Source organism: Pan troglodytes, chromosome 2 (genome assembly GCF_028858775.2).
Source record: "Pan troglodytes isolate AG18354 chromosome 2, NHGRI_mPanTro3-v2.0_pri, whole genome shotgun sequence".
In the NCBI taxonomy this organism is placed as follows: Eukaryota; Metazoa; Chordata; class Mammalia; order Primates; family Hominidae; genus Pan; species Pan troglodytes.
In genome coordinates this window covers 82,932,687-82,953,109 of record NC_086015.1, presented here as the reverse complement: position 1 = coordinate 82,953,109, position 20,423 = coordinate 82,932,687, and the positions used below count along the sequence as shown (strand labels likewise).

General features: G+C 36.4%; 1 protein-coding gene across 15 annotated transcripts in view; it reads left to right on the top strand.

The window, feature by feature from the left end:
- ROBO1 (roundabout guidance receptor 1) overlaps nt 1-20,423 on the top strand; it is a 1,167,403-nt gene that overhangs the window by 1,106,276 nt on the left and 40,704 nt on the right. For 9 of the 15 annotated variants that reach the window (XM_016941499.4, XM_016941496.4, XM_063806043.1 and 6 more), the window contains 5 exons: nt 1,167-1,338; nt 6,456-6,653; nt 10,726-10,752; nt 12,189-12,231; nt 18,487-18,641. In XM_016941499.4, coding sequence (XP_016796988.2) covers nt 1,167-1,338; nt 6,456-6,653; nt 10,726-10,752; nt 12,189-12,231; nt 18,487-18,641 — 595 coding nt within the window. The remainder of the gene's footprint in view (nt 1-1,166; nt 1,339-6,455; nt 6,654-10,725; nt 10,753-12,188; nt 12,232-18,486; nt 18,642-20,423) is intronic. The other 6 variants (XM_063806045.1, XM_024355570.3, XM_024355573.3 and 3 more) reach the window with 1 other exon arrangement.

The window sequence follows — 20,423 nt, the reverse complement described above, 5'->3', positions numbered from 1 at the left end:
CACCTTTAATCCCAGCTACTCAGGAGGCTGAGGCAGGAGAATCACTGGAACCCGGGAGGTGGAGGCTGCAGTAAGCCAAGATTGCACCACTACACTGCAGCCTGAGCCACAGAGCAAGACTCCATCTCTAATGATAATAATTAATAATAATGAGCATGTTTTTCTATAGATCATTTTCTTATGGAAACTGAGCTTGAACATTGTCGTGCACCATATCCAAGTTCTTAAACATCGCAGAAGATCACTCACTGATGAATCTTTTAGTGAAATTTAAAACAAGGATTATAGAATAGTTTGAAAATCTCAATTTCTTGAGAATAGTTTTCTATCACAAATATTATTAGCCAAGTTAATCAGGTAACTCTTTGTTATTAGAAGAATGCTTTTTTCACATCAAATATGTATTGCTATTCTTTATGTTCTCATGTATGCTGTGAAGGACTGATAGTCCCATTTAAATAGAAGAGCAGAGGGCAAATTTTCTCTCATTGATAATATAGTTCAGTGTACCAGAGGTTGAATAAAATCCTGAGATGAGGCTCACTCCTTGTGTGCAGTTTTATTTTTAATAATCATATTTGTGCAAACTACTTTAGAGTATTCAGAAGCTCTCCTTCCTTTTCAATCAACTACTCCTTGTAAAATGTGATGTTCCAGTGCCCGTGCCAGGCAGGTTGATCCCAGAGAACTGTTGAAGTACGAGGCTTGGCGTTTCCGACTCATTTTTGTTTTACAATATCTGGTCATCTGGGTCATGCCTAGAATGCAAATGTTGAATGAGTATTATTCTTGATCTGCATAGACACAGCTATCTGCAAGGTACTTATTTAGCTGGCAGATAACGTGTTGGTGTTAAAAAGAAATCTAAATGAAGTGGGCTGATAGAAACTACTACCTTCAAGCACAGATTTGTAGACTTACCTGATAGAACCTTTTAAAAGTATATGAGAAAGTAATAAAGACGCCTTGAAACTACTTTTAACATTAAACTTGACCAGAAGATTGTTCATAGAACTAGATTTTAGGGAAAAATGACTTTGGAAACTTCTTATGGTAGTGCATGACAGTTTAGTACTCTGTCTGGGTCTAAAACTGCAACCCTGTGTTGATCTTTGCATTCATTTAGGTAATTTACCAGCTTGATTTTTGTGATGTGCTTCTTACAGGTTTGGTGTCTGGGCAATGAAACTCGATACCACATCAACAAAACAGTGGATGGTTCCACCTTTTCCGTGGTCATTCCCTTTCTTGTTCCTGGAATCCGATACAGTGTGGAAGTGGCAGCCAGCACTGGGGCTGGGTCTGGGGTAAAGAGTGAGCCTCAGTTCATCCAGCTGGGTGAGTGTCAGTGCAGATCCAGTTTGACAATCTCTCACTCTACCATGTGTCCCGCTTTGCTTTTTTGCATGTGGCTGAGCCACCCACCATTGCTAATTTAATAGAATATGGAATATGGCTTAGAGCTACAAAAAGGTGTTAGCTTTACTTAATATGTAGGAGAGAGAAAGAGAGAGAGAGAGAAAGAGACAGACTAAATGTAGATATATGGACGTAGATATCTCAACTAAACTTGAACATATCTAAGCACACATTTTTGATATTTCAGGCAAAAGGTTGTCAATATTCAATGTTATCCTAATCCTGTCCTATATGATTTTTTTATCTATTCAACAAATGCTATTAATTGAGCACCAAGGATACCTCCGTGAACATGAAAGACAGTCTGCACCTTCATGGAACTCACAGTTGCTTGGATTTAAGATCAAACAAATAGGCCAGGTGCGGTGGCTCATGCCTGTAATCCCAACACTTTGGGAGGCCGAGGCAGGCAAATCACGAGGTCAGGAGATCGAGACCATCCTGGCTAACATGGTGAAACCCTGTCTCTACTAAAAATACAAAAAAACTAGCTGGATGTGGTGGCGGGCGCCTGTAGTCCCAGCTACTTAGGAGGCTGAGGCAGGAGAATGGCGTGAACCCGGGAGGCGGAGCTGCAGTGAGTCGAGATTACACCACTGCACTCCAGCCTGGGCGACAGAGTGAGACTCCCTATCCAAAAAAAATAAGCAAACTTCTATTTAAAACTTAAACCAGGTATTAGAAGTTTATAGCAACGACCAATTTATATTCACAGGTAGTGTCTATTTAAAATTGTAATTGTTTATTATAACAAAAGGTAGATTGAGATGTCAAAGAGTATTGGAATATGTTTATATGCTGATTGCTTAGAAAGTTAAACACAATTTGTGCCTCAAACGTGGTTAGATGAATTAAAAAAAAAAACTAACATCAAAAGCTTCATTACCACAATTCACTCTGGGCAATATGGCATGAACATAAAGTACAAATTAGTAAGTGCATGCTAGTAAAATCTAAAACAAACAATAACAAAACAATGACAAAATACCATTGTAACTGAAAAGCAAGAAGAAAGGTTCAAATATTAAGAAGCTACATGTAAATTATGAATGATGCCAAGAAGCATATAGCACCTTTATGTTTTTGTCTTCCAGATCAGAAGTTAAGCATTAGTAGTATTTTATTACTAGCGAAATATTAGTATATGTTACTAATATTACAATCAGTTGTTAAATCATCAAAAAGGATCAGATGTATGAAGCTTTGTAATTCACAATTACATACTAGTTTTGCATGTTAATAATATTGGTGACATCCTGGAAATTATTTCAAAACAAAATTAAGAAACACCTGGTTTTCATAAACTTCATTGCTATACATAAAGAACTTCACATTTATTTTGAAGAATATTATTGATGTTCCATTGTTTAGACAATGTGAGTTGCGGTAATAGATACACTTGCAGAATTTCTGTCCTATAAGACAATAACGTCTACCAAAGTCCACTTGTGGGGTGGGGACTCTGTTCCACACAGACATTGAGGATCATAGGTGGATGGGTTAGCCTCTTTATCATGGGGCTTCTGAAGTGGACCCTGGGCCTGCAGCAAGGGGAGGAAAGAAACACATCGTCTATGGGAATGTTCAGTGGTACAGGTCTAGACATGGTACACATCACTACTCCCAGTGTGACTGCAAGCAAATGAATGGGGTAACTACAAAACTAAGTCACTGGCTAGGAAGCCTCCTCCCAACAGCTCTATTATATGAGAGTCCCATTCAAGCTTTTAGGGAAAAACTTGCTGTCTCTATCATAGCCATAGGCTAAAATTTGATTTTTGCACTCATGTTACCACTAAAGAACTTATCCATATAACTAAAAACATCCTGTCCTCCAAAAACTATGAAAATATTTTTTTTTAAAAAAACCAATGATTATATATAGAAATAAAACTTTTAAACAAAAATAGCTCCTGGTTTGTTTCAAGCAACACAAGAAACTGTAAGAAAATAAGTTGCTTGATGCATCTGTTGAACGTTTATATGAGATGTGGAGGAAAACAGTTTATATTGAGAAAATAGTTGATAGTCAAATATTTGCCCAATTTTATTAAATTTCAATATTTATGAACATTGAAATAAGTTAACACTGTGATGACTCTATATATTGTTGTTGTTTACCTATTTTTATGACTGAAGATTATTTAGTTCTGTTTTTTGGAAGATAAATTGGGAAAATGACTATGTATAATTTTATTTATTTAAGATTGAAACCATGGGGGCTTTAGGGCCAAATTGGTTTCCTTGAAATTACAAATGAGTTCCATTTTTCCATATCTTAATATAGGCTCAGCTGCAGTGAGACAAAGACTGAGCTAGCGAGTGGCTGTTTTAATTCATTAGTCATACCACACTTGAGTCTGTTAAGTCCATCTGGTTGCTTGCATAGAACCTCTCTTGGCTGTTTCCATATTATCTGAGGCTACCCATCTTAACCTTGCACAAATAGCCATGAAATCTATAAACCTAGCAGATACAAAGAATGTATTAGGGATAAGAAGAATAGGTCTGCTCGGTGAACTTTAAGAGGATGAAGTGCTTAGGATAACCAGAGGTAATAAAAGAGTCTGGAACATGAAATAAAACTTTCATTCAACAAACAGAGAAAGGCAGGTAACTGCTTGTGAAAGTAGGTTTTTCAGCCTTGACCCTCTATAGAATGAGATCTGGAATTCTGTTAAAGAACAAAGCAAACTGAAAAACCACACACACTCATACAACATGAGAAGGAATTTAGCCATTTTGCATTGAAAGGGGTGCTGTTTTCCTGAAGGCTGTTTTCTTCATCATTGAACGTTGCTTATTTTTCCTTCCAGTTTTCTTATCAAGATGCAATGTCATTTAATAAGAGAAAAATCCATTGAAAGAAGAATCCATAAAAAATGTTATTCATATGTAATGAGTTATACCAATTATCTTTATGGAAAAAAATGTATTTTTGGATTGAAAAATCTTTCTATCTTAAAGCAGATTGTATTAGCAGAATTGCTGTATTTCTTTCTAGTTTGGTCTTAAGGTCTCTCTTTGCACAGTGGCTATAAACTCTAGTCCTGCCCTGATGGGGCTTTGGAGAATTTGGTTGTGGGTGTTCACTTTGTGCCTTTCACAGGATGCTTTTTAATCCTGGCAGACAGCATAACACCTGTGTTCAACCCATGAGCAGGTGTCCCTCACACAGGAAACTAGTTTATACTGGCAGACGCCCCTGTGGCTCTTATCTGACCTGTGTCCAGCTTATTCCTGTCAACATGCCCCCTCCTAGGAGAGCCTTGACTGGGAGGAAAGTTAAAACCTCCCAGTGTGTTGCTTAGATGAGACTCAGAGGAGGCAACACAACAAAAACACGTGAAATAACGGAAGCAGTTTATTACTCACAGACCCATGAGACAGAGGGAGTGCCGACAAGGGCAGATGAGAAGGCCACCAGGGCAATTTGCTCAACCAGCAGGTGGGAATCCAGGTGGGGAAGACCTAGGCTCTGAGGACTTTTTGCTGTTGAAGATATTACCCAGGCAGGTTTCCTTTGGGGAGTTCCTACTGGTGGGTTCTTAGAGCAAATGGCACAAGTTCCAGGAGGTCACATTCTGTCTGAGAATGGTCACTGGCATATCTGCACAGTCCATGAGGGGTGTGGGGTCACTGGGGTGAGTCAAGTAAGTTGTATCTACATATCCCACAGGGAGGTGGCCACCACAAGTCAGTCACGTAAGGCAGATGTCTGGATTGACCATGTTGAGGAACTGGAGGGAGGCAGGGAACTGGAAATTGTCAAGGGTGTCAAAACCCAGATTCTGCTATGAGAAGGTTAAACTTAGATTCAAAATCAATGCTGAGGCCAAATGAAATTATAAGAACTCATGACGACAATATGTATCAGACTCAAATGATTTAATAATTGTAAGAAAGCACCAATCCTAATGAAATGGGCCAACACCTTCTTGTTTCACCAGATGTGGTGGGGGAAGAACATCAAAATTGCAGACAGAGGTGGGAATTCTGCACAGTGGGCACCCTCAGGGTTGATATCACTCAATGCCAACAGAATTGGATATTGCTTTGATGATACAGCCTCCAGTTCTCTACAGCAACTTTGCAGGCCCCTTGTGTGACTGGGTGTTATGGTGGGCTTGAAAAAAACTCAGTAGACTTGAAACATAAATGTAAACTAAGATAATTTTATTACGCATATATTCATCAATTTTTAAATAATGAATCGAAATGGCCAGCAGAAAACATGAGCCCTTTTGACTATTCATAACCCTTGATATTATAATTCTTTTACATATTTAACATTATTTTATCTGTTGCTCGCCATGATTATTATTTTAATGCAGAGATTATTCATGGCTCTTTCAATGGTAACATTATCTGAATATTTCATTGGGTTTTACTGATCCTGAATTGTGTAGGTCTTTCTGAGCTTACATTAAGTAATGTGTTTCTAAGACAATGAAATGTCTTACAATATAATGTTAGTGTCGGGGTACACACACACGTGCACACACATAGAGACTTTTCCATATCTAGCTTAGAGAAGAAATAAAATTTTATTTCTTTTTTTTTTTAGAACATACTATTTAAGCATGCCTGTAGAAGTCTGAGAAAGTTTATTGTCCGTGAATACTTATTAAATATTCCTTATGTGTACATGTATTATTTGTATGTGTATTAAAGTATTTCATTCTTTAGTGTTATGTTTTTGTATTTTTCTCAGTTAGCACTGTCCTGTGAGACTTAATCTAAGACGTAACCTGCAAACCTCTTTGGTTCAAAAAGAGAAGCAGTGTGCCATTGCTTTTGTTTTTAAGCATGATTCTATACAATTGTCACACTTGCTTTGAGTTGAAAGAAATAAATAAAATTGTGCAATTTTGCTGAAAACAGTATGAACTATTTTATTTGATGATGGTGAGTGGTGTGAGAGGAAAAACAGAAATCATTATCCAGAAATTAACAAAGTAATGGCAGCCACAAATGAGTGCGTGCATTATTGCATTGAGTCTTCAACCCAAATTAATCGGAAGATGACTTTTCAGATGCCCATGGAAACCCTGTGTCACCTGAGGACCAAGTCAGCCTTGCTCAGCAGATTTCAGATGTGGTGAAGCAGCCGGCCTTCATAGCAGGTATTGGAGCAGCCTGTTGGATCATCCTCATGGTCTTCAGCATCTGGCTTTATCGACACCGCAAGAAGAGAAACGGACTTACTAGTACTTACGCGGGTATCAGAAAAGGTATTAGCTTTCCCAAGGTTTTCATATTTTAATGTTTATAAAACTCTTGATTTTAATATTTGATTCCAAATTATTCATGATTATGCATATCCTCTAAAACTTTTTTTAATATATAAAGATTTTCAAAAGTGCGTTTATTGTGCTGCGGTATCCACATATTAACTTCTCTTACATAGCAGAACTACAAATAGAGTTTATTAGTTTCTTAGGGCTCAGTTCCTTTAAAATAGATTTCACCAAGGTAGGTCTACCTTTGGCTGTTATACCCTTTCCCTTTTCTCTTAGGGAATTATTTTATTGCTTTATATTCTTGAAGGAAATTTTTAATGTTCTTGTTATTGGAATTATAAACGCAACCTTTGAACAGTCTCACATGGTTTCAGGGGAGACATTGTTACCCTTTATGAAGCAAAATAGAAAATACTGCCGTTTGATTATTTATAAAATACTCCTTTCTTGGTGAATATGGAAGGCATGACTGAGTAATGTACTGTTGCTTACAGAGAGAAGAGGGTTAGTCCATTTTTATTATTATAAAGTTGCAAAATGGAATATGTGTATGCTGTTACTTAGTGATGGTGATTTTGTTACGAATGTGTTTACAGTTTTAAAAAAGACAGCTTACATGGCCACTATTATTATTTACAATTTTAAAGATGACCCAAATATGCCAAGATTTTCACATACTTTTGCTACTTATCCTTAAACTCTGAAGACTGCTGATATTTTTGTATTTTTTATTCTCAAAGGAAATCGTTAACAGTGTCAGACACATGATCCTCCATGCCCCTTAGATACCTTCATCAATTCTGGGCCTCAGATCTGGGCTGTAGATTAGGTTAGATGGTTGTAAGTCACAGTTTTCAGAGACACCCCAGTTTATGTCATTAGTCCAACAAGATCAATTCTAGTACCCCTTCTTGCTCTCAAAATTGTACTGACTTAAATGGCAGATTATACAAATTATAGGGCCCATCCTTCAGTCAAATGCAACAGCTTTGCTTTGCTGCAAAGCAAATTTAAAGAGGATTTCCAATTTTAAAAAGTCTTCTACCCTACCATCACCAACTTTTTCCCACGAATTTTCTACGTAAGTGAACATTTCTTACATGTGTTGGCCAGATTGTTTCTCTGACCAATTATATGACAAAGTCAGAATTTTTCATGTTAGCTAGAACTTGAATGTCCCTATGCATAGATAAAACAGTATGGGACAGCAGTCTAAAATATTTGTGTTGTCCGTCACAAGGGGACTTAGCAAGAGTCAACACAAATGCATCACTAATACTATAAAAATAAATCTCCTTGCCGCCTTGCCTGAGCCACAGCTCAGCAGCAATCTCTTCACGTACATGCATTTGCTTTAGCATTATCACCCTTAAATATGTTTTTTTCAGATATGTGTCCTCTCTAGGGATGAAGCAGTATGTCAATATTCCCGCCTGTGAAATGGAAAATGAGGGCTTGGAGGTTACTGAAAAGAGAACTGGTGCTCATTATGTATACAAAGTAGAAGAATGTCAGGCACATGTTACCATATAAAACCTTTGACTGAAAATAATTGTAGACAAGGGGTTTTGGGTGTCTTTGTGTGGTGGAGCGGGGAAGGGGTAGGGTGTTCGGGGTAGAAGATGTTTGGATTTGAATGAGGAAAAGAGTGACTAATTAACATATAGATGTGGAGTCTCTTGAATTCTTCATCAAAAGACCTCCATCATGAACTCTGTTTTGCAAATAGCCAGTCAGTGGAATCCTGTGTTTCTTATGAAGTGCCATAGCTACGTGATTATAATAATTTAATGGTCTACATTGTCTTGAACTCAAAAAATGTGACATGCAACTCTCCTTCCTACTGAAATGTTTCTTTTTCTTTACTAACATACTTTGAGCATGCCAACAAATGCCTATGTGCTCTTTGTGCAAAACCTATTAAACTAATACCATTGCCCTTTCAACTTAGCTTGTGTTTAAGCAGAAATCATAGAACATAATTACAAATGTAATTTGATGAGCATTTGATTCTGCTTTCTTCACTTTGTCCTGTTGGCACATTTTCATAATTTTGTTTCTAGGCAATTTTTAAGTGCATTTTGAGATCTTAAATTTTCTATACCAAAGTCAATGCCAGTAATTTTAAGAAAAAAGAAAGTGAAATATTTTAAAGAATAAAAAATGTAAAAGAGCCTATTGACCTATAAAACATCAAGCCAGAGTGTAACTTCGGGGGAACAGTGAGCATATTTAACATTTCCCCCTTACATTTAGCTATCGGTGTGACATCTGCCAGTTCGCTGGGTACCCCCTGTCCACTTGCATTCACATATTGCACCCGCATCACTTAGGGACACAGAGAGTTTATTATATTATTGGAAGCTTTGAAAATTAAGTTGTTATTTCGTGTGCTAGCAGTGAAAATTTCATTTAGATTGACCTCCTTTTCATCTCTTCTTCAGTTCCTCAAAGTGGGGTTAGCAGTTAGCTAGGAGAAGTAATGACAAGGACCTTTCATATTTTCCCGGTGTCCTTGTGATTGCAAATTAATGTTCAGGCACTCCATTCTTGCTTGAATAGCTTTAGTTTCAAATGCACCTTTCATTTTTTTTTAATGAAGACTTGTTACTATGGCTCTGAATTTTTGAATGTAGCTAAATTACACTGACTCTCTGAAAAGACCTGACTGAAAAAAAACACAATAGGATTCTTAAGACAGGGACTGCTGTGCTGCACACGAAGGCCAGGGTATAAATTGGGGACACAGCACTGAGGTTTTTGCTTTTCTTCTTTCTAGTATGCTCAGAGATAAAGTGGCTTGGTAAGAAGTGACAATTGTAGAGGACGCTATAGCGTTTCGGTTTGCAAACCCCAAATGCTCCGATTCTACAGTAAATTTCTTGGAGATGTTCAAATGTGAAATAGAAAATATAATTCTGGCAGTGTTTTGATACAAGATAAGTAATCAATATTCTAGTTTGTTTCTAATAAAGATTATTTTAAAGAAACTTTAATCTTAGAGGGAATAACATATATTTCCTTGTTTTTTTTTTTTTTAACCAGAGCAGCGTTTACTTTAATTTAACACGAGGAGATTGGAAATAAGTCAATCTCCTCCCTCTATGAAATGACATGGAAATTGCTCTGCAGTTATCCAACCCCCCAAGAATGGGAGAAGATAGGAAAAGTGGGGGAGGAATGGCTGCTACTTTTGAGGTCTGCAGTTCAATTTCAGGCATTATTGATTAGATTAAGATTTATAACTGCAGAGAGAGTGAAGGTTTTCAGAAGGGTGTTATTGTTCTATTGTTTAGCTTCTACTGTGGTATTAAAAGAATGTCCAGCCTACTTCTAGGAAGCTTCTAAAAGTAAACTCAAAGAAATTAAAATTTAAAACTCCAGTTTTTTTCTGTCCATTCACAAGTTTTTATGATGATAAAAAATGTCAGTTATGTGATAAGATGTCAGGCATTTCCGCTCAGTGAAATAGTTAAATTTTATGGTTCTCTTTTATTCAGTTCATCTTTTTCTTTCCTTTCCTTTACTTGTGTTTTGTTTGTTTGTTTGTTGTTTCTTCTTCCCCTTTCCTTGCCTTTCCTTCTTTTCCTTCTTTCTCTTTTTTTTCTCTCAATGTTAAGTACATAAGTGCACCTAGTAGTTCACTTTAATAAGCATTTACTTTCAGATTTCTAGACAAGGTTCCAGCAAGACTCTGATAATACTTGTTTAAGAATCCATCATCCTGTGTTTGGAGATGATTAATAGTGGAGGATTCTTGTTTGTACGAAAGCCACGAGCTAAATCTGTGTTACTAAATGCAGGGTCATTCACAGGCTAACCTAGCATAATTCCCTTCCTGAGTGTACTAGAATGTCAGACACTTCAAAATGGTACCTGTACAGACAAGCTTCTTTTTTTAACCTCAGAATTGGTTTTATTCATAGATAGAGTGTCAGAACTACTGGCTTAGTTATTTACATTTGTTTTATGTTCAGCTGTCTGCTTGATTTATACTAATGTGATATGTTCCCTTTCTCTCTTCAGCTTAATAACTGGTTTATATTTTGTTTTGATTTTTCAGTCCCGTCTTTTACCTTCACACCAACAGGTATATATTTGCACTTACCCTCCTCCTTTCCATTGTTAGTTTGGCATGTGTTCTACTATTGTGTTTCTGTTTTTATTTCATTTTCTGCAGTAAGTTGGGGGAAAGAACTTAAAGTGGAATGTAATACTTGATTTACTCACACCAGGCATGTGTTTAAGGTAGAAATGGTTGGTGTTGCTTTTCATCCATTCGATGCAATTATTTATTCACAATTCCACACTGGATCTTGGCCTTGTTTGCATGTGTTTCATTAAGTAGACACACTGTCTCTACCTTCAGCATGATTTAACATGCTAATGATCTTATTGACTACTTCAGACTTGACAGTGCATTTTTCAACTTAAGCTTTCAAGTTTTCCAACAAAAATTTCTCTCCCTTATAATTCTCTGTCCCCAGAATCAATATTGTTAAAGGTAACCACAATATCCAGCACATGTGAAAGATAGAACTTTTCGTTTTCCCTAAGTCAGAATCCTAATATTCCGTTCTATTCAATTTCTTTCAAAATGGGTCCTCTTCTGTCACATCACCTCCAGGAAAAGATGTACCTGTAGTTGTGCCCTCTCAGTTTTAATCCAGTTATTGTCATCACTGGGAGCAGTTATCTCTCTATAACAGACTTCCAGTTTGGAGTTCTTCTAAGTAGCAGAATTTGGCAGCTTTAAAAACACATTTCTTCTTAGAAAATGTGTCTGTATTTACAGAAAAGCTAATCTTCTTAACCACTTAGCCTAACTATGTGAAAATCTTTTTTTTGTTATGGTTAAATTTTTCCACCGCAAATTTATTAAGCTGAGGATGCTTTCAAGAGCATTATAATATATTTTGATTATCTATACATGTCTGATGAAAATATAATGAGAAATAATTTGCAGAAGCCACAATAAAAAATAGGTCACATGAATTAATAGTCACAACTTGGCATACATCTTTGTGTGTAGAAAGGTTTATTTTAACATTTCTCTTTGACTTACTGGTACTCATACTTCCGGGAAAATAATCTAGTAGTTTTTTTTTCCTGAGTTTAAGTTTACACCTATATAAAATTATGAAATTATGTGCTCCAATAATAAATTCAAAATGGAAATCCATCGGAATGCTAATGTACAGATGTGTAACAGTTATATTTAATAAGTGTACTGATGTTTTGCTTTTTCTTGATTCTCCACCTTATTGGAATTTGAAGAAAATAAGAGTGATATATAGATATCTAATTATATATATAATTAGATATATGATATGTATATCTAATTCTATACAATATTTAAAGAAATGTCACTAGTTGAATCAATCTGTTACGTCGTGTGATTTTTGCAATGCTTCTGTGTAGGAAGACAGAAGGAATTCCATTTTAGAAAGAAGCTCATGAATGTAATAGCTTTTGATATATAAATACGTCTATTAATTGTTCCTTTTTTTTTTCGTGACATTCTAGTAACTTACCAGAGAGGAGGCGAAGCTGTCAGCAGTGGAGGGAGGTAATTATCTTGCTTGTTTTGTAGATTCTACAGGGAATTCCAAATATTTCTTCATCTTCCTCAATGACACCACTTTCTCTGCTTAAAAAGTCTAACTTAAAGGTGGAATTTATTTAGTTCCTTGACGAAGACTCCATTCAGCTATGCTGTTGAAACAAGCTGTTTACACACAAATGTAGTTGATTGGAGTAGTTGCATCTTAGTCAGTGACCACTAGAGGGAGGACTTTAACCGAGAAAGAGACTTGCTGATTTAGCAAATGATTAAAAGGAGTTAAAGTGACTAAGCGGTGGCATTTATGAAGATTAACAAATACAGCTAGTTAACAAATACTATCCAAGAAAAAGAGTTCATTTGAAAAACCTGCTGAACACAGCAATTGCTCATAAGTTGTAGGTTATGTTTGTTTATTCTTGTTATGAATTCAACATAGTTCACTTCCCCATTTGCAGGAAAATGTGTTGAAATAAAAGAGGAAATCTGGGTAGCTTGTTAACAAAGAATGTTTTCCCTCCTCTAATTGAAATGAATCTCATATTTATGATTTTTAAAGTAATTATTATTCAGTGAACTTTAATATATTCACAGAGAAATCACAAATTGATGTGACAACCAGCTTAAAGGGGCTGAAATAAGGTATAAGTTATGTGATGAGCCAAGCTTCAGAATTTTTCACAATAAGATGTTTTTTTTTCTCCAAAACAGTAACATCTAGCTTACAGTGTAAAAAAAAAAAAAAATCTTCCAACCAAAACCATCTTATAATTCAAATTCAGTGAACTTACTAAATTCCCTTCTTTGTACAGCTGTATAACATGACGCTACTAGAAAGATAACAATGAGTAAGATATTATTCCTAAATTCAAGGAACACACCACCGGATAAGAAAATTACTGAATTTAGTATATAACAAAGAGTGGTTTAAAAAAAAAGAAGGTTGACCACCTTTAGCCAATGCTGTACAAATTTGGCAACAAGTACTAATCTTTTCTTTCCTGGGTATTGCTGACTTCCTGTTTTCATACCTGTGAAACAAAGCCAGCCAGTGAGAGACCCAAAGCTAGGGAGGTTTTCATAAGGAATAAATCCACTTGATTCAGGAATTAATCCAGGGCATGTTTGTGCATCCAGGGGAATTCCATCTAAATCACAGCCCAGACATTCATGAAAGAGCCTCTGGCATAAGAACATTTTCTCGTGGGTGAATCTGGAATACCTGATTTTATAACCACTTCATTACATGTGTATATTTCAACCTCCTCACTAATCAAAGCATGTGAAAGTGCTTCTTGAGTGTCTCTGATATGTTCTTCACTAGCCTCTGTGCGTGGGTGTGTGTACACAAGTATCACACACACATACAGAAAAATAAGCTTGGTTCCTACTCTAAAAGAATTTACAACCTGGATAGAGCAAACTGGCACATGGGAAACAATGGCAGGAATGCATAGGTAGCAAATGCTAGTTGCCACGGCAGGATGGAAAAATTACAAAGTTCCTGAGCTATTTGGAAAGCTCACTATATCGCAAAACAAACATAGCTTTTTAAAGTTAAAAATAAAATCCCTGTCAGTGAAACTGATTTATTTCAAATAGTAAGTAGAAATGATCATTTTCCTAAATGAAATGCTAAACGATGTTGGGATGTTACGGAGGCAACAGTTCAATAAAGATTTCAGAGTCAATGCTCAAAATGTCAGTTATATACAAAATTTTAGAATTATTTATTCATGCAATATATTGAACACTTACTATGTGACAGGTGCTAGTTTACTTACTTGGGAAGCATCAGTAAGCAAAGTGTATAAAAATTCCTGCCCTTCCAGACCTTACATTATAGTGGCGGAAATGCGAGATGAATAATAAACATTTTTTTAAAAAGTCAACTGTACAATATCAGCAGTTGATAAATGCTACGGAAAAAATAAAATAGGATGAGGACAATAAGGATGCTTTACGAAGGGGCCTCATTCCTAGCCACTTACGGATGTGTGTGTCATTGTGTGTGTATGTGTGTCTGTGTCTGTGTTTCGTGATCTAGTGAGATCAGAGAGGGAATAATGAACCAAACTCCTACACTGACTTCTCTTGTGTCTGCCCCTTAAGCACTGGTTTCCCTCATGTGTTTCAGACTTTCTGAGTCCTCACTGGACCTCCTACCTCACTTGGTTAATGACACCAAAGCCAAAACCTTCCAGCCATCCTCTTGGACCTCCTGTATCCATTACTGCATTTTGTTGATGCTGTCTCTTACTCCTTTCACTCTCATATTGTTTCATTTCAAGCCCTACTTCTCCTTTGCCTAATCTATGACAAAAGCTCTCAGGAGTCCTACCTTTATCTATAATACCTTCATTAGCATTATTTCCTGCTAATTCCTTTTGCTCACTGGAGACAGAATCATCTTTTGAAATGCATATTGATCATGTTTCTGAGCTCCAGAAAATCCCATTATCAATAGGACCTATCATGTTTAGAATATCAGATCCAAACTCGGCATAATATGCAAAGTCCACAGCTCTAGGTCTCTGCAGACTTACTTCACACCTCAAAATGTGCCAGACCCTACAATCCACTGTGTCACCCCACCTGCCATTTGCCAAGATTGCATTCTCTTATGTGTCCTTACTACACTCTGCATGTATTACATAGGTCTGGACTGTCTCCCCACCCAGCGACCCTTCTCAGTTTACTGAATTCCACCTACTATGCCCTCCATTAACTCTCTAATGTGGAATTACCTCAATGAAGTGCGTAACATAAGGTGATGCGGTTATCTTTTGTTTATATCAGAGGTCAGCGAATTATGGCTCTTGGGCCAAATCCAGCCTGCCACCTGTTTTTGTAAATAAAGTTTTATAAGAATACAGCAGGCTCATTTGTTTACATATTTTCTATGACTCTGTTTGAGCCACATTGGCAGAGTTGAGTAGTTATCAAAGAAGCTATATGGCTTGGGAAGCCTTAAAACGTTACTATCTGGTCCTTTACCGAAAATGTTTGGCAACTCCTGGTAGGTATGATTGCCTCTGACAAGAGAGTGTGAGTTCCTGGAGGATGCAGATTACGTGGTTTATTTATCAATAAATGGGTTTTTAATAATGCAATAAATGTAATTTATTGAATTACATAAATAAATGTGATAAATCACATGAATGATTAATTTTTGATAGATGTCACCTATAAGTAAAAAAAAAATGAATGAGCCATTGAATAAATGAATGTCAGAAGGCCTGAGTTCAGTCCTTTGTAACTTCAGAGAAATTGTGGAGGCTGTATTTTTTCCTCTAATAAAAGGAGAAGGTTATCTAGAACTCTGTTATCATTGTGAACATTGCAAATGTGGCTATTCCTGGAAAAGAGAGAATGAAGATTGTGGTAAGCAAAGAGACCGCTTCCCAACTTAAAAAGGGCAAAGAATTTGTGAGAAAATCCAGGGAAATGATCATGGAAATATTAAGTAGCCGTTGCTACTCATTTGTTTTCCTTTCCTCAAACATTCCAGGCAATGTGTCCAAAAAACATACTTAATCCAAACCACAGCATAAAGCAAGAAAGCAGAGAAAACCTGAGAAGGGTGGGATGGGAAAGTCTGGCTAACCTGGTAGAGAATGCCAATACCACATTCCCTGTTGGTGGGAGGTGAGGAAATAGAGCTCAAGCCTTTGCTTCTCTTTAAAATATTGGCAATTCTGAGATCTAGCCCTTGGCTTTATAGCTCATTCAATCTGCCAGTGGGAAGGGGAGACAGCCTATAGCCTGACAAGGCTTCCTGCCAGCCTCCTTCACCATTTCCGCAGCTCCTGGACTGTGTAGTGTTTTATTTTGTGATTTAGCAGTTCAAATAGGCTTTCTTGGGGTGAGTGATTGGAATAGCAAGAGAAGAATAGGAATTGAAGGTAATTGCCATATAATTACTGAAGTGCATTTGCCCTCTTTTTTCTTCATGATGCAAATCTATCCACTTATTATATTATATGATAATATTATATGATAATATTTAAGAAACATGTTAATCCCTATAACCACCATGTGTATTTTTTCTGCTTCATATCTTAAGCTCAAATATATAAGGGTAGCATGGGAAATTGTTTAAAAAAAGACCTTAGAACCCTTATTAGAGTAGGTACATATGACCTTGACTTCCTCAAAGTCATCTCAGATCTACACATGGCATTTTAAGGTTCATTATAGGCCAGTAATCATGGCTCACCTTCTGCCTTAAATAATTAGCATTCCAAATTCAAGTCTAAACAGAAAACTAGGATGTAAATCGATAAGTCAGCTTCCTGTTGGAAATCACTCATATATATGAAAAGGTCTCTCAGCCTATGATGATATCAAAGCATTCACTATGAAAGTGTTTTTCAGAGGGAATCAGAGCAGCATAAAAATATTGTCTATTTCTTTTGAAACATGTAAGTCAGTCTGTGGAAAATCTCCTCTTGACCCATATTTCAGATGTCCTATAACATCTCTGCTGTGTCACATATGGAGTTTTATTTTTAATAACTTCTACAGTGATAACATTCATAGTTTAAGTTCAAAGAAAAATAAAATAAGAAAGCAAAAGATTACTAGATGCAGAATTCCTATAACTAATATCTATTTCAAGGCTCCAGATATCTGTGTTATAACTTGCATTTAAATGTTTAAAATTTCAACAGTTTGGAAACGTTACTCTTCAAATCACGATTTATCAACAATTTTAATAGTAAGATGGCTCAGTTTTAACAGCTTACACTTCCGATATTTTCTCCACTCTTCCTTTTATTAAGAATATTCCAGAGCTTTAGGAAATTTTAGTACTCTCCAGTGTATGTGTTTATAAAATCTTAGAGTGTAAAGTCTAGGGCCAGCCTGCTAGGGTATGAATTTCAGCTCTGCCACTCACTGACTTTATGTAACCATGCACAAACTTCTTAACCTCTCTTAGACGTCCCATTTCCTCATCTTTAAAATCTGGATAACAGTACCTCCCTTGTAAAATTGTCATGATGACCACATGAGTTCATCCCTGTTTAAAAACAAACAAACAAACAAAAAAACGGAACAATGCCTCACACATTATAAGCAAAGGGTAAATATTTATTTTTATTATATAACTATATGTACCCACATATGCATACAAAAATGAATCACAAGTCCATAGCCTTTGTTTGGAATGGATTACTTCTCAACCATTATTTGCATACTAAATTTTACTCAGTAGACTATGTGCTAGAATAAGAACCATGGAAGGTGAAATATCAGATTTCTTGCTTCCCAGGTAAATAAGAAACATAATTATTGCATTTTAACATAGAAAATAAAACCACCAAGAAAATCTTTGCAGAGTCTGTAATGCCAGTCTGTTTATTGTGAATGGGACATCACCTCTTTTGCTGAATGGAGGTAAGTATGAAGTCGGTGCTGGAAAAGGAAGAATCCCACTCTTCAACTCCAGTTTGAGTCCCTGGCTCTGTTGGTCCAGGGCTCCCATTAATAATCGCTGATGTACTTGGCATTCCCAATGCACAGTAAAAGAGGAATAGCATCTTCTGCCAAAAAATAACAAAATGAACACTAATATTCTTTTTAGTGGACATCTCTGTTTTATCAGATTTAATTCATCAGCTTTCCTTTGCTTATGTTGGGATTGATGACATTTTACATTGTCACCATCAGAAAATGTTGACAAGCTTATAGAACTATGCTCTGAAACATTGATGAGGATCTGTGTAAAATGTCACAGAGCCCCAAACTCATTAAGTATGAAACATGGTTTTGGAGAAAAATACGCCACTGCATTTAATTTGAAGAATCTATTATCTGAGTAAAGAGGCTTGTTTCATTTTTTAATGAAGTTGTAAGGAGTCACAATTTTTTAATGGGTCAAAAGGAAGAAGTGCCAACTATCTGAACTAGGGTATTTTTTTAAGCCACTAAAAGACTCAAAAATATGTTCATATTCCATGTTTGATTTTTAACCATTATGACTAAAGGCAGAGTAGAACGTTGCAAATGATACGAGATTTTAGGTCTGATGCATAACTCTTCCCGTGTACAGTTATGGCTATGTAAATGGAGGCACATCCCAGGACCTTATATTACAGTTGCCTTGTGTGTAGAATAAAAGGGATAATAATGTCATTCAGCATAGTTCATCAGATGATTTGTGAGCATAACAAGATGAGGAATTTATTGGAATTTTAAATAGAAAATATTACTCTCTATTCATATAACATTTGCTTTAATTTTTTTTTTTTTATTTAGGCCCGGACTTCTCAACATCAGTGAACCTGCCACGCAGCCATGGCTGGCAGACACGTGGCCTAATACTGGCAACAACCACAATGACTGCTCCATCAGCTGCTGCACGGCAGGCAATGGAAACAGCGACAGCAACCTCACTACCTACAGTCGCCCAGGTTAGGGACACAGAGAGAGCCTGATATGTATAAGCTTTTTAAGGAACTAGCCAGAAGATCTTTTCTTTCCCTCTCCCTACATGGGAAAGATAAAATTTGACCCGTATTTTATCCAATGCTGACTATTGTTTAGCAAAATAGCCTGATTTAAGTATTTTCTCCATCCCTTAACCTCCATACTTTGCTAAAGTCCACCAAAAAAGTTTTGCCCAGAGAATTGGGAAGATAAATTCTACAATCAATAGCAAATAGGAAAAATAAAATCATGTGAAAGTATTTATTTATTTATTTATTATTGGAGACAGAATCTCACTCTGATGCTCAGGCTGGAGTGTAGTGGCATCCACTTCCTGAGTTCCAGTGATTCTCATGCCTCAGCCTCCCGAGTAGCTGGGACTACAGGCCTGCACCATCAGGCTCAGCTAATTTTTATATTTTTTTTTAAGTAGAGATGGGGTTTTGCCATGTTGCCCAGGCTGGCCTCGAACTCCTGGCCTCACGTGATCCATTCACCTCGGCTTCCCAAAGTGCTGGGAGTACAGGCATGAGCCACTGTGCCCAGCCATAAAAGTATCTAACTTTTTTTTTTTTTTTGACAAGAGTCTCACTCTGTAGGCCAGGCTGGAGCACAGAGGCGCAATCTCAGCTCACTGCAACCTCCGCCTCCTGGGTTCAAGTGATTCTCCTGCCTCAGCCTCCCAAGTAGCTGGGATTGTAGTCACACAACACCACACCCAGCTAATTTTTATATTTTTAGTAGAGATAGGGTTTTACCATGTTGGCCAGGCTGGTCAAATGTATTTATGTTGATAAGAATGTATGTGATCACAATTTCTTTTACCTTTTTTGTTTGTTGTTTTTTGAGATAGAATCTCGCTCTACACATAGGCTGGAGTGCAGTGGCATTAACACAGCTCACTGCAACCTCCACCTCCTGGGCTCAACTAATCCTCTCACCTCGGCCTCCCAAGTAGCTGAGATCACAGGCACGCACCACCATGCCTTGCTAATTAAAAAAATTTTTTTTGTAGAGATGCAGGTCTTGCTCTGTTGCTCAGGCTGGTCTCAAATTCCTGGGCTCAGGCAGCCCTCCTGCCTCAGCCTCCCAAAGTGTTGGGATTACAGGGGTGAGCTACTGTGCCTGGCATATAATTTTTAATTGTAATTAAATAATCTTTAATCATATTTAATCATTTTTGAGATTTTGGGAATAACACAGATCAAAAGGTAAATAAATTCATAGTTATAATGAACCAAATTCTTTAATAGCAAAAATAATAATAATAATCTACAACAGTAATAACAAAAAAATTTAAATAAAAATTAACTGAAATTTAAAATCAGATTTTATAGTGTAGCAAATCCTGAGGATACGATATATATATATATATATATATATGTATATATTAAGTGTGTGTGTATATATACACACATATATGTATGTATATACACCTATATGTAGGTATATATACACACTTATATACATATATGTGTGTATACACACATACATATATGTATATAAGTGTGTATATATACACACATATATATAAGTGTATATATATACACACATACACACATATACATACATATACATATATATATACACACAAACACACACTGCAGGTGTGCATGCATACATTTATTTTCTATTGTCTGGTTTTTGGGTCAGATGTATGTGTGAGTAAATTATCTTGCTAAAATTTCATGCCAAAACATAATAGTAAAAAATCGGATGTACAGTGTGCAAGATTTAAAGGAATAAAAATTACCAAAGATTTCTTA